At 39.2% G+C, this 13,770-nt stretch overlaps 1 protein-coding gene across 2 annotated transcripts in view; it reads right to left on the bottom strand.

The window, feature by feature from the left end:
• PLCG2 (phospholipase C gamma 2) overlaps nucleotides 1–13,770 on the bottom strand; it is a 448,457-nt gene that overhangs the window by 206,132 nt on the left and 228,555 nt on the right. For both annotated transcript variants that reach the window (XM_086945888.1, XM_086945889.1), the window contains one exon: nucleotides 5–89. In XM_086945888.1, the coding sequence (XP_086802014.1) occupies nucleotides 5–89 (85 nt within the window). The remainder of the gene's footprint in view (nucleotides 1–4; nucleotides 90–13,770) is intronic.

Here is a 13,770-nt window from a genome sequence, read left to right on the forward strand (position 1 = left end):
TTACCACAAACTTATCTTTCAGAGCCTTCATGCTGCTGATTTTGAAATTCACTGCAGGAAGGACGGCCTTCATTTCCCGAAAGCTGATGCTGAAATCAAAGCAATAAGGGCATGGTTAATGAAAAATTGCCCCATGTGTCTAGCACTGCCACCTCATGCACCCAGCATGTCGGACACAACCACTACCCTACATACCAATGTTACTGCTGGTACACTATAGTGCTTGAAGCTTCTTTGGCAACATGCAACAGAATCCAAAAGGTTAAGGTAACGTTATTCAGGGGAATATGTCAGTGGCAATATTACCATTTTGAACTAAAAAAAACACAGTGATATCATTTGAGATGTCATCAGTGATGCAGGAAGGACGGCCTTCATTTCCCGAAAGCTGATGCTGAAATCAAAGCAATAAGGGCATGGTTAATGAAAAATTGCCCCATGTGTCTAGCACTGCCACCTCATGCACCCAGCATGTCGGACACAACCACTACCCTACATACCAATGTTACTGCTGGTACACTATAGTGCTTGAAGCTTCTTTGGCAACATGCAACAGAATCCAAAAGGTTAAGGTAACGTTATTCAGGGGAATATGTCAGTGGCAATATTACCATTTTGAACTAAAAAAAACACAGTGATATCATTTGAGATGTCATCAGTGATGTCATAAATGATGTCATAGAACATGTCATGAGTGATGTAATATGTGAGGTCATAAGCAGTGCATGGCGGGGGTGCAAGTTTTAGTTAGCTCTGCTAGCTATAACTGGTGAATTTCCGAGTTTATTTAGCTTAAAAGGTTATTGTCACTGACATATTCCCCTAACTATAACATTACTTTAACAGTTTGTTTTTGCTGTGAATTTCTAAGGTTTTTTTTAAACAAAAACAGATCTTTTTATCAAGCCTAACTATAATGGTTTATATTGTTTTTTTCAGTGAATTTCTAGTTTTTCTTTGCGTAAAGTAATATTTTATATCCATACATACAGCCAATCCCACTCTGTGCATGGCAAAACCACCCACAGGCTACCAACCCCTCGCTGCACATGACCTTTGGCTGTGCACAGCAAGGGTTGGCAACAGGGCCTGGCCGGCCAACCCAAGCTGAAGGCAGCCCTCCACAGGCAGCCAACCCTATGCTGCACACGGCCTTTCATCGCACACAGCATGTGGTTGGCCACAGACAGTCACCCAGAGGCAGCCAACTCCATGCTGTGCGTTTTGTGTTTAAAGGGGGAGGGGGTTGAATAGCACAAAACTCGCTATAAAAATTGGACATATTCATAATCATCCTTCCATCATTTGTCCAACAAACACCCTCCTCTCCCTTCTACCATACTAACACTAACGCACAACAGACACACTGCACACCACCACAATTTTTAACTCCTGCAACAAACCAGTCTAAGACAAACACTCTTACCTCTACTTCATTCCCTCCTACACACAACATAGACTCTACTCATAAACACATCACCACCCCCTCTACCGTACAACCTCCTCTCACAAACAATACTATACAACCAAATCCATTGCATGAAACATATACATCAGCACCCCTTTTCACTACTACTCAAAAACAAAACATATCACACACCAGCACAAGATTTTCAAAACACAACACCTCATAATACTTACCATCACAAAATACAAACATACACTCACCTTTCAAACCACACAAAGGAACAAACTCCAATGCCAAGCTTTCTCTCTTCCACCACACCTAGCACAGATACAGCAACACAGCAGCTCTCTTCTAACCGCCTCTCATCTATTGGACAATTTAGAACCTTACTACATGACCCACATGCTGCACCACCTCCCCTGACTCATACACCTTCCGCCTTAAACACACGCAAAAAATATAAGCAACATGCCACACCTCACAACTTCGCTTCCCCATGTCTACTTCACAACAATTTTACACCACAAAAACAACACAGCACTCAAACTCACTCTCAAACACCATCTCCACCACATAAACATGCAAACCGATCAAAATGCCTTCTTAGCATGCAGGATGAGGAACATGATACAGAACAGCGACACAATTGCTATCCTAATACAGCTAATACCTGCACTAAAACTCACCTAAAACTACCTTACATCCATCCACCCATCGGCCGTGGAACAAACTCAATTTGGAACACTTAGAAACACAACTATCATCAAGTACAAATCTGGAAACAATAAATTCTGTTCAAAATCTATATGAGTGGCTACAGGAAGCTTTTTACATCCTGATACCACTCAAAACCACACAACAGAACAAAAGTTTAAAAAAACGCCTTTGAGAAACATAGAAATAAAAGACATAAAACAACAAATTAGAAAGCTGCAACATACCTGGCTCAAAACAAACGCCAAACAAGACAAACTTCACTTACAGAAAATTAACAGATTATACAAGTCGGCTATCAAAAAAGCTCAAAAAAGGTACTATTCAGACAGAATTTAAAACGCTATATGTGCAAATAAAGAATTCTATAAAATACTCAATGAATTTCGCAAACCAAATTGCCTAGAAGGAACTCATCTGTTACTCAAGATTTCACAGACAAACTGGCAAATCATTACACAGACAAAGCAGACACGTTGGACTCGTACTTAAAACAGAAACAAAGCACCAGCACTGACCCTTGTACAAAACAACAATCCAAGAATGCTCTAGCCAAGCCTCTCCGTTCCTTCCAACAAATCTCACACGATGAATTTATGGACCTGGTCCAAGCAAGCAGGCCTGCCGGCAGCCCTTCTGACCCCTGTCCACCACAAACTTTCAAGACAATTCTTTTAACAACCTCTGCTGCCAGTCCTGTAAGAAGAATCATCAACAATTCCTTCACTACCGGAATATTTCCAGAAGAACTAAAAAAATCACACATATGCCCTTTACTGAAGAAAACAAACTTGGACCCGCTGAACCCTGACAACTATGGACCCATTACAAATGGACCTTTCCTGGGCAAACTGATAGAAAGAGCAGTGTTCGACCATTGAAGAGAATGACATACTTTCAGACTAGATTCCATCCGGGAAGAGGCACTGAATCTGCCCTCCTTGCCATCCAGGATGACCTGAAGAATACAATTGACAGCAACAGGGTTGCTGCGCTACTCCTCTTGGACCTCTAAGCTGCCTTTGACACGGTTGACCATGACACTCTGAAACAAAGACACTGCTCTAGACTGGATCATGTCCTACCTTCGACACAGAACACAGACACAGACACAGAACTAATGTCATCCATACCCCACCTTTCTTGTCCAAACCGTACTCCACAAAAGCAGGGGTCCCTCAAGGCTCTTTCATCTCCCCCATGGCTTTCAACATCTACATGAAGTCATTACAAGTACTGATCAATAAATTTCACCTCACGTGCTATAACTATGTAGATGACACTCAAATATTCCTGCAACTGGAATGCTCCAAGGACATTGGAAAACACACATTTTCAGCTGTCTCAGAGCCGTGGATCAGTGGATGACTTGGAACCATCTCAAATTGAATGCTTCAAAACCTGAAATACTCATGTGTGGCAATTCGAAACATTACAACCCACTTGCCGCATGGCCTAATGTAATGGGATCACTGCCTAAAGTATCGAAGGAAGTAAGAAACCTCAGAATGACCATGGACTCCAAGCTGTCGGTGAATGCCCAAGTGGACAAACTAGCAAGATCAAGCTTTGCCACTATAAAAACACTGCAACAAATATTCCCTTATTTGGGATTTCCACACAATGTCCAAGTTACCATCTCCCTTGTTCTGTCCAAACTCGATTACGCCAATAGCCTCTATCACAGATCACTTTTAACGACCCTGAACGGATTCAGAACTCTGCTGCCAGACTACTCTTGCACATCAAACCGCGAGACCACATCTTGCCTGCCTTGAAAGCCCTGCATTGGTTACCGGCTGCCAGAAGATCCACGTTCAAGCTGCTTTGTATCACCTACAAAGCAATACATGGAATGGGACCACTCTTCATCAGGAATAAAATCAGCAAACACATTCAACAAAGGAACCTCCGCTCCAAAGGAGCATCTCGCCTCAAAATCCCAAGAAACAAGAAAAAAAACATGGGTGGCACATCCTTCTCTGTTCAAGCAGCCAAACTATGGAACTCTTAACCTTCAACATAAGGTCCACCGATAACCACCTTAGCTTCAGAAAACTACTCAAGAATTGGCTCTTCCCCACATAAGCACCAAACGCAAACAGAAATTTACAACTTATCTCCCTGTATATAAGCATTTATTTTCACCAGAGATATGTACCTATCTTTGTGTATTGCTTTGTATAAACATGTAAAATAATCATGTTGTTGAGAGGAAAAAAAGAATATATATATATATATATATATATATATATATATATATATATATCTTCGTATCTTCACGTTCCTAAGTTCCACAACGGAAGTCACGGCACCACAACATATTTAATATATATATATATATATATATATATATATATATATATATATATATATATATAACCCTTCTCCTCGAAAAAGGGAAACGAGCCGCAACCTCAGCAGTGAGGAAAATTATTTATTTAATTAAATTGTTCTTGCAGGCATACCTGACACGTTTCAGTCAGCATTGACTTTTTTCAAAGGTTTGAGCCTGACGCATTTCGTGTAACAGGGTTCCACAAGTCTTCAACTTTAAAACTGAAAAGTATTCCACCCTCTTCTTGTTCATGGGCTCCCTCAGTGGGTCGACATGCTGTTTCTACTCGTAGGTCCGATGTCATTAATTGCATCCACTTCCTCTAATGGTATTTTATTTAGGAATCACTTCCTTTAACGACGAAGTGTCTTGTGGGGCCTATGATGTAGATGGCAGTCCTGTTTTCTGTTCAAAAGTCTGCTGGGATTTGTGGTTTCCTATTGCACGGTTCTTTGAGGTGTTTTAATTAAAGTGAAAGTTCTTTTCTTTTTTCTCTCTCACCGCTGACTCCGTAGCAGTCCTCCTTTGCAAGGCTTCTTGGACACCATCCCGAAGCCAGTCTTCGGTGTCACCTGCTGAAACCTTTTCGTTGGCACGAGTCATCAAATTTAGTTCATTTGCGGGCAGCAATGGCGCACTGTGCTGGTGGTGCGATCCTTACGGCTGAACCACGCCGTAATTATGTAAACAAACCCTTCTCCTCGAAAAAGGGAAACGAGCCGCAACCTCAGCAGTGAGGAAAATTATTTATTTAATTAAATGTCACTGACCATGTCATGAGTGATGTAATATGTGACGTCATCAGCAGTGCATTACACGCGCAAGTTATAGTGAGTCCAACTAACTATAACGTGGAATTTCAATGGTTTTATGTCAGTAGAATTTCCAGCTAACTATAACTGGTGTGAAACCTATGGATTTTTCAGTGAATTTAATAGGTTTTTTAAAGGCTAATTCCTAACTATAACTGGTGTGAAACCTATGTTGTTTTTCAGTGAATTTAAAAGGTTTTTTAAATGCTAATCCCAAACTATAACTGGTGTGAAACCTATGGTTTTTTCAGTGAATATATATGTAATATAATACCTTTTTTTTAAAATTTAAAACATTTTTTTTTTGGGCATATATGCCCCTCCTAAACTCCCCTCAGAAAACCTAGAGGGTCAGGGCGTGTCTACTGTGCCCCTTTTTACCCATTCCCAACGTTGTTTGTCCTCCATCTTGTGTCTCAATTCAACCGAAACACAAAATGGTGGGCTCCCGTAGCGCTTACCGGTACGCGTACCGGGGCGCACACCGGTGAGCGCTCACCAAAAAAAATGTGGGAAACGAAATTACATAAAAACCACTGGACAGACTTTCACCAAATATAGCATAGACCCTACTACATACCAGTCCCTACCATTATCCCACATTTGATGGTATTCCATTGAGCCATTTGGGCTGTAGCCCTGTCTAAATATCCTGAGGTAAATTACATGACAAAAACACATATGAAAGTGTTGGAATTTACAACCAATTAAAATATTACTTACATTTTGTACTTTTATGTGCTGACATTTGATTGGTTAAGTACATGAATATATAAGAAAAATGACAGGGAAACACAGCCATTTTGACTAATACTACCTGATGTACATTTTTATTGAATTTTAACAGAAAACTTCAACTACTTTGAAAAAGGTAAGTTGTTAATTTGAAAGGGGAACTATGTTGTGCACTTTAAGTTAATTTGGTTATATACTATCCCTGTGTAATAGTTATAGATTGAGTTAGGCTTCTCTGGTATAATTATGAATTTACTTAGACTTCATTACATGCACTTTTTAATAGTTCTACTTCCTGCCTGAAACCATACACTGCCCAAAAATTACTTCACTGTTAAAAACTCAGAAGTACCTGTCTAAACTTAAACCCAACAGTACCCTAACTCTACTAATATAGTAAATTTTTATGCAATTTTCAGAAAGAAAATGGAAGGAGAAAAACAAGCAAATGTTACTTCTATCGAAGTAAAGGTGGAAAATCCAGAAGAGCAAAAAGATAAAGTTGATTTCATGGATGACTCTTTGGACCAACAGTTAATAGAATGTTTGGAACAAATGGAATCATGTACTTATAATTATGAGGAAATACCGGACAATATTATGTTAAAAGTTTTATTAAATTATGAAAAAGAATCAGAAGAATAAATTTATATTTAATAATTTTAAATTGTTTGAGACAATATTCATTTTTATATGTAATTCATGAAGTATTACCAAAATAATTATATTATAAAATGAGACTTATAGTATACTGTGCAGCTTTTTTGTGTTACATAGTAAGTTTACTCATAGTTACTACCTTTCTCCCACTATATTATCTCCTATGTGTATTTCACATCTCTTTTTCATCATAAGGGAGCAGGATAGACTACCCATGATCCCCTAGCACTCCTCAGGGAGTGCTTAACCACATCGCTGCTACAGGAATTTTCCTGCTGTGCTGCTTCTTTATGAACAGGGTGTGGTCATGACGGAACCATTCTGTCATCAGCACAGCTCAACCGTGACTGATGACGGAATGGTTCCGTCACCAGCATCGAAGGGGTTAAAGAATCTGTTTCTGCTTTCCTGACAGACTATGTTATGGATTCCATATACCACAATAACTTCTGTAACAACATGCAAGATATCTACAGTGGAGACGGTGTACATTAAATTTAAGTCTCTGCATTGGTACCTACATGTAGGTACTTAAATAAAAAAAACAACAAAAAGAACATTTCTTTAAAACAGCTACTTTTTTTTTAAACTGTCATTCTTTTTCCCCATGGTACGCTCCCCGGTCCGCTCCCCGGTGCGCGTACCGGGCGCTCCCCCAGCAAAAATCGAAAAAAAATAAATAAATTTGGCCCCGCAGGGCCCTTTTATGTCCCCCACATCAAACCTAGGGGGTCAGGGGGGTGTCTACTCTGCCCCCTTATGGTCAATTCCCCCTTTGTTTTTGCCACCTCTTGTGTCTCGATCCTACCGAGACACAAGATGGCGGCCGCTCCGGACTGTTTGGAATGTTTACAGACACCCGAGAGCCAATCAGCTTTCTGTGCGCAAGTCGCGTGTCGCGCCCGGTACGCGCCCCGGTGCGCGTACCGGGGCGCTGCCATAGATATATATATTTTTTTGAACCTAAATTACTCAAAATCCACTGGAGCACATATCTTGAGACATAGCAAAGGCACATCGGGCTACCAGTCCCTACAATTTTGCCAAGTTTGGTGGAAATCCATTCAGCCGTTCGGGCTAAAAGTGAGTTCGACCGCCCTATGGAAATTAACATGGGGAAAACACGTTTTGTGTATATATATATCCTCCACCATTACCGGTATGAAGATCAGTGACTGTCGTGGGCGGTCCGAGATGGGTAACCGGTATCCCAATGATTTCGCTCCAAAACACTTCCTAGTAAGGATGATGCTCGGACACCCAGGTTGTCTTGCAAGTGAAATTTATTTGGCAAGTAGAAAAACAACGTGTTTCGCCATTTTTGGTCTACATGTACATACTTCCATTGTGCATCCATGTACTTCCATGTACTTGGATCAGTGTGTCTGTTACTTTTCTCCTGAAAAAGCATATCCAATGCACTACCCTATTTCCCATCCTGTGCCTCTTTCAATATCTTTAATCTACATATACTTACCTCCTTTATGTATCTATATACTTTCAATGTACTTATGGATCTATATATTTATCACTTTCTTCTAATTTAGCATTTCCAATGCACTGCCCTATTTCTCAACCTATACTTCTCTCAATATACCTTCTAGCCCAACCTTATGACTCATCTCAAACTTCTTTCTACTACTCTTTCCAATGCACTACCCTACCTCTCATCCTAATCATCTATCAATATATCCTCTACATCCACTCTCTCATTTATCTGAAACCCCATACCACTACTATGATCCCCAAAATAAACCTTTCTAGACTCTCTCCTACTCTACCCCTCCTTGATCATCTGACACCTCTATCACTATACCGATCCCCTGATACAAACCTTTCTAAACTCTTCCCTCTGACTACTCCCCTCCAAAACTCCTATTTACTCACACAAAAGCCTCCTCCTACTGCTAAGACCTAAAAAAAACTCCTTCACTCGTTTATCCCTCAACTATCTTTTTCAATCAAATTTTAAAAGACTAACATGATCACTTCTCAAATTCCATATTCAAATATACTAATTCACCCACTAATCCTTTATCGGTTCCAGAGAAGCGTGCTACTCACCAATAAAGCATCTCAACACCCTATCAGGGTTACAAGTGCTATATAAATGCAAACCTTTACCCTTTTCTACCCCTCCCCAACGCTTCTCAATCCAAATAACTGACTAACATATCCACCACTAAAATAACTTTCATGTTTCACCATACTAATTCAACACTATTCCTTATGGGTTTCAGAGTAGCGTGCTACTTTCGCTTAAAAACCCCATCAGGGGTAGCAAGTTCTTTATAAATACAAACCTCTTTCCCTCCTCTATCCCGCCACCTACCCTTCTCTACCCAAATAACTGAATAACATATCCACTACTCAAATTACTTCATATTTTACTATACTAATTTTCAACACTAATCCTTTATGGGTACCGGAGTTGTTTGCTACTCGCCAGAAAAGCGCTTCAAGGGGTAATAAGTGCTATATGACTACAAACCTTTCTTCCCCTTTTATCCCTCTTCTATCCTTCTCACTCCAAATAACTGACTAATATCCACCACTGATATTAATTTCATATTTCATCATATTAATTCACCACTAATCCTTTATGGGCTTCCTGAATAGCATGCTTCAACACCCCATCAGGGGTAACAAGCGCTATCTAAATACAAACCTTTTTTCCTCCTCTATCCTTCTGCTATCATTCCAAACCCAAATAACTGACTAACCTACCACAACTTAAAATGTACTTGCATGTTTCACTATACTCATTCAACACTAATCTTCTACGGGTCCTGGAGTAGCGTGCTACTCGCGGAAAAAGCACTTTGACGCCTCGTCAGGGGTAGTAAGCGATATACAAATGCAATCACAATACAATTACAATGCAATGCGCTAACGCCCAAGTGCTAACCGCTCGTTGTATTCACCCTATAATTTTGGGAAAAGAATTCATATGCATTTCGGGACTTTTTCATTTATTGAGAAACGCTTTTTAGGTAAGTATAAACAATATGTAATTATTGCACAGCATGATATTATTATTTTAGCCTTTGGATCTAACGCTTTAAAGCAATTCACCATCTTTTGATCAGTTTAAATAATTCTTATGTAATTGTCTGTTCGTTGGTATTGTTTACAGGTTCCTTCATTATTTTAGAGTATGATTCTAATGCCTATAAGCATTTTACAATTTTCGATCAGTGGTATGTTCGTTGTTATTGATTTTGGATTCCTTATCATGGGGTCAAGTGACGAATTGTGGATATCTAAATCTAACTTCATATATTAAAGGAATATGAATATTTTTCAAAAATTATAGAGAGGGTACAATGAGAGGTTATCACTTTGGCAATATCCTGTGAATCAGATTTTTATAGCAGTTTTTGTGCTATTTTCTCTAGGGGTATTGCCACTACGAATATGAAACCTTAGTGGATGTCCTACAAGGCACATTGATTCATTATTTTGGGTGACTGGTTTTGTTGAACCTTGGTGGTATATTTAGTTGGATGTGTACAACCGTTTCTTAGATGTTTTTCTCTTGTGTGGATTGCCTTTGAAGGGGTTTGTTCTATCTTTTGGGTGCTTCAAGGCAGTTTCTTTGTAAGTATACTTTTTGAAATACATGCTTAGAATGTCTTTTCTAATGTAATTTTGATTACAGTCAACTAATCATTCCTAATGAGAGGTTATCAATTAACTTTCTACTCCAATGTAATATTTCATTCAGCGCTGGTCTAGATCAATACTCATGAATTTGTATTTTTAAACAAAAAAATATGTGGAGCCAATGAGGGTTTTATGAGAGGGTTTTGGGTTGGTGACAAATGAGATAGCACATCAGATAAAGTAGATACTTTGAATTTCTAATAATCATGTGAATTTGATCTGTATGCTATGTTTTTTGCTGGATGTGTAAAAGCATTAGTTTTCTGATCTTTTAAGAGCCCTGAAGAAGCAACTGTGTTACAAAACATGTGTTGGCTGTGTTTGTATACAGAAAAGATTTGGTTAATCTTGGTGCTGATAATGGAAAAAACTCAACAATTTGATAATCTATGAACTGATGTTTTTGGACATTGATTTCTATCCCAGACATACTAGTATAATTTCTCATTTTGATAACCAACCGGTTGGGGGATTGGGTTTTCTGGGAATCAAGTGCCAGGTGCATTCTGTACACATACTGACAGTGCAAGTGTATCCCTCATTTCTCATCTGTTCTGCACTGCATGTCCTGAAATTGGTAAGAGCTTTATTAAGGACGGTGAAGATGAAATGTGGGTCTCTATTTAGCCAACCACAGGGTGGGAAGTGAAGTTTCTTTGCTACTAGAATGTGTTACCTGGCTGTCAGTCAGGCAAGGCAAACTATTTACTCAATAGCCTGGCAAATAAAAGATTATGTACTGTCTGCTCATCAGCCAGGCAGATTGCAAACATTACGTACTATTTGGCTAGCAGCCAGATAAATAGACAATTCTGTTGCAGCTATTCTGAGGCTCCTCAAGCAGCTGTTTGAAGTCATTGTTTTGTATTTCATATGTTCCTTTCACACTACTATAATATATTCCTTCCTGTTTTATTTCAACCACTTTCTAATAGGATAACTTTTATTTTAAAACATTCTAAGATGTTCACAGCCTTACGGTTGCTTGGAAACCCTTTTTATTTTGATGATATTTATTTGGAAAGCCCAGCCGGAGAAGTAAACACAGCCTTGAAATTATTCCTCATATTGCCAGTCGGTCAAATAGCTCATAATCGGCTATTGGACTGGCAGCCAGATACAAAGTCGCTTTTTCTGGTGTTTGACCAGCGAGCAGCTAAACAGACACTCCCATACATTTTTTATTTGGTTAAAATTCCAATACAAACCACTGCAATGGGTATAGTAGCTGAGTCGCGCAGCTCCGTCCATTACTGTGGTTGTTGGATTAGAATAGTACAGCTTGTTCGAAGACCACTGCTAAATATTAACCACTGATGGAAGTATTTCTACTTTCATAGTCAGCCACTGGCACTGCAAGGCATGACCTGTGGACAGCTATGTTTGCAAACCTCCATTTCAAGGGCAGCAGAACAGGTTTCCCTTTCTCTGGTCTCTTAACTGTCATTTAATGTCATCAAATATGAACAAAATATGCGACTTTTATTCCTGCTGATATGTTCTACAACTTCCTGAGAAGCACTGGATACAATTAATGAGGGGAGGAAGAAACAAGGGGCAAATAAGTATTTACATTTAAATAAATAAGTAGAAAAGAAGGGAATTACATTGTATGATATGATAAATAGGGATGCAGGATATGATTTTGGAGTACTAGGCTGGGGATTAGGTATTTGTTTTATTAATGATATGTACTGGGGTGGCTCCGCCTCGGGAACAGAAGTGCGACGCCCTGCCTGCTGCGAGTGCAGTAGGCAAACACAAATACATAAAATGGCGTGGCAATGCCATTTTATTTATTTGCCACAGCACCGGCTAGTGCAAAATTGCGATTCTTTATTTTGCTCTTGCATTTAAGGAATCGCAAATTGCGATTCCTTAAATGCAATGTAAGTACAAAAGAAAGTGCACTTTAGCCTTAAGGAATCGCTAATTACTAGGAATTGCTAATTACCACCAACTTCAAGTTGGTGGTAATTAGATATTTCCTTTAAAAATACACGTTTTTTGCTTTTTTTAAAGTGCCATGTGGCACACATTCATGCCCTTAGGGCATGTATGTGCACCACATGTGCACACATGCACATTTCAGGGGTGCAACAGGGTGTCCTTTTCACACCCTGGCACCCTTGAAATAGCACCCCTATTTGCGATTCTCTATTAGCAAATTGCAAATAGTGAATATCTTCCCATTTATTCCTATGCGCCTCCTAGCCCACAGGAGTGAATGGATAGGTATCCCTTATTAGCGAATCTCAATTTGCTATTCGCTATTTAAGAATATTAAGGATTCACTAATATTTTTGCAATTCCTACCTACAATTAATTTTGCGAGTCCTTAATAGCGTATCAGTAAAATTTGCTATTAAGGATTCGCAAATTTGATTTTACCTACATCTGGCCCTAAGCATCTAAACCTTTTGTAAATGAAAACCAGCTTTGATTTGGTTGGAAGTTGTCATCTTTGTTATGTTTCATTTTCTTTAGAAGGGTTTCAGATGTCTATGCTTTGCGTTAGGTGGCGGGGATTATAATATATTTGAAGTGTTATTGTAAGTAAACAGATTAAAGAAAGTCATGAGATAGTCTGTCACTTTTATCAATTTGAAACAAGACTGCCTTTGTTCATTTGTTGATTTCCCATGTGGGACCCTGCAAAAGGGTGATGTCAGTAACAATAACTAGGTAGATGATAAAATAAGTAATACAGGATTCAGGAGGGATTTAGGTAAAATCGAAGCTCATTCACTTTTAGGGGCTCATTCGTTTCTAGGCCAGGAAGGTGCTTTCTTTGGAAGTTAAATTAAAGGACATTTTGAAACAAGCTGATTGGCTGAATGCAGGAGTGTCTGCATAGTTTTACCAAAGAACAGTTTGTCATTATGCATGTGCTTTATTGAGGGGCTAGGAACATGCATAATGCTATCCCTTGCTTTTGCAGCGAAAACAATTATTCTCCAAGGTTTAGTAAAAGGAGAATCTGGATTTTATAAAAGACTGGGAGGTCTAGGATTATCCCACTTCCCGGAGTAAATTACAAAGTTAAATATGTAAAAAGAAACGTTTTAGAGGAAAGAAAGGAGTATTTGGTTAGGATTATTAGTTTATTGTTCCTTATGCTCGCAGGAGGACCTTAGGTGTGAAAGAGGGATTCAGAATGACAGCAAAAAAGATTTCAGATCCAGATCATGGGAGCTTATGAAATGGAGTATAAATGAGGGTAGAGGATTTAAGTCTAAGAGCATTCAAACAAAAGAAAGTTGGAAAGCAGCATGGTTATGCAGCCAGTAGATGGAGTCTAATTGCACTGCTGCTATGAAGTTATGATTGGTTCTTTAACCCCTTCGATGCTCATGACGAGCTCAGCTCGTCATGAGGCACGGTTGAGCTATGCTGATGACGAGCTCAGCTCGTCATGAACAATGGGATTTACACAT

This window comes from Lissotriton vulgaris, chromosome 12 (genome assembly GCF_964263255.1).
Source record: "Lissotriton vulgaris chromosome 12, aLisVul1.2, whole genome shotgun sequence".
In the NCBI taxonomy this organism is placed as follows: domain Eukaryota; kingdom Metazoa; phylum Chordata; class Amphibia; order Caudata; family Salamandridae; genus Lissotriton; species Lissotriton vulgaris.